At 49.9% G+C, this 1,693-nt stretch overlaps 1 protein-coding gene across 1 annotated transcript; it reads right to left on the bottom strand.

Moving 5' to 3' along the window:
- Nucleotides 1–172: 172 nt before the first annotated feature.
- Nucleotides 173–700, bottom strand: PPTG_04606 (hypothetical protein; the record flags this gene model as incomplete). Its single annotated transcript, XM_008896856.1, has 3 exons — nucleotides 173–325; nucleotides 477–588; nucleotides 666–700. 3 exons carry the CDS (start codon nucleotides 698–700, stop codon nucleotides 173–175), a joined length of 300 nt encoding a protein of 99 aa, XP_008895104.1.
- Between the last annotated feature and the right edge of the window lie 993 nt (nucleotides 701–1,693).

The following is a 1,693-nucleotide window of genomic DNA, read 5'->3' as shown; positions in this document are numbered from 1 at the left end:
TGGCCATGAGTGTTACACTGGAGATGGCGCCGCTCTTGATGCTCAGTGCGTTGTCGCACATCGTCTCACCAAAGTTTCTCGATAGTTCAGTCGATGTACAGTGGATACTTCCTCTTGCACGGGCATTCCTGATCGTGCCGACACTCTCAATGAGAAACACGGTCTTGTCCTTTCAGCCCTCATTGCCGGAGCACATTATGTCCAAGTGCTTGAACGTCTGCGTCTTCGCGTCGAACACCCAGTCGGCCTTGATCCCGTTCAAAGTCGACGCTCTTGTTGGTGGCCACGAGTCATATTGGGCAATAGCGGTCGTATTCTTGATGGCCTACTGGAGGGCCGGCTTGACGCTCTGCTCGGCGTCTTCAGTCGTCGCAAGAATCTTGGCCTTGGGAGGTTGTTTTTGGGGCATATGCCGATAGAATTGGTCGTGACCGTCGACGTGCTGGCCTTTTGGGTCACCGGGTACATGTAGCTACCTTCGCTGGGTTGCTGGCAGCAAATTGCTGCTGCTCCTCTTGCAGCGGCGTCTGCTGCACCGCTTCGTTGGTGTGCACGTAGTTCCGGCTCAGCGGGTCAGCCGGGCCGTGGCTTAGCAGCACCTTTGGCTCTTTTCATACAGATCCTCACGGTTTCGCTACTCGACTTTACCCCACACAAGTACTCACCATGGCACCTTCCCCGAGGTTTTGATCACGTCCATGATCGATCAATTTGGTCAAGTACAAGATGTACACATTGGACACAGCCACCGTTCCATACGAGCGGACGGATAAACTCGCCGTTATCAACGTCGAATGACAAAGCCATCGTGTCGTTGACGATATCGTCTGTAGTAGTGGGCGCCATTGCCGCTGAGCTAATGCAACGTATAATTCTACAGACATGGGCGAGGTAGGAGACTGCCATTTAAGGTCTATTAGATTGTACTTTAGTCACTTTAAAGCACGCTGACCGCTATATAGTGAGCACCATCGACATTCTTGTTCGTTTCGTCCACGCATTACGTGGATTTCTCGAGACTGCAGGCATTCATTCAAGCAACGCTCTTCTAGAATCATGACATCCACGTTGCGTTTTGAAGAGAAGAAGGCATGGAAAAGAGAATACATGAATGATTGAAAGAGTACGATGTTATTTTAAAAAAAAAATCTCATCATTTAAAAAAAATGTAAAAAAATTAAATAATTAATAAAGAACAGTTGTTTGGGAGAGAGAAATCGCTGCTGACTTCATCTTTGGTTCTACATGGTAATGCGCGAATACCAGAGGCGTGATATCGCGGCCGACGTGCTACGGAAGCCGTAGTGCAAACTGACATAGCGAGTGGTGGTGGACAGTTCGACAGAGGAGGAGATGGCGTAGGTGTTGACAGTGCGGGCGGCAGCGGTTCGTTACCTTGCGTGTTCTATTGAATTCGTCCATAGTTGTTCCTTAAAGAGCCGATAACGAGGAGGTGGTTATCCTTCCTTGCTGATTTCGTGGCGACTATCCCATCTGAACCAACGTCTACGGTGTGCCAGAGAAGGTCGATATCCTGGTGGACGAAGCCTACCCGATGCTAGAGATCCTTAAGAAGAGGAACGGACCATCATGGTGGACGACTACATTGTTGAGATGGACACTCATGAGAGGAACTTCAAGCTGGGGACGGTAGCCTTCAAAGACTTGTGATGTTCGGAACCCGCACCACCCG

Source organism: Phytophthora parasitica (genome assembly GCF_000247585.1).
Source record: "Phytophthora parasitica INRA-310 unplaced genomic scaffold supercont2.5, whole genome shotgun sequence".
NCBI lineage: Eukaryota > Oomycota > Peronosporomycetes > Peronosporales > Peronosporaceae > Phytophthora > Phytophthora nicotianae.
This window is presented reverse-complemented; position numbering and strand designations above follow the sequence as displayed.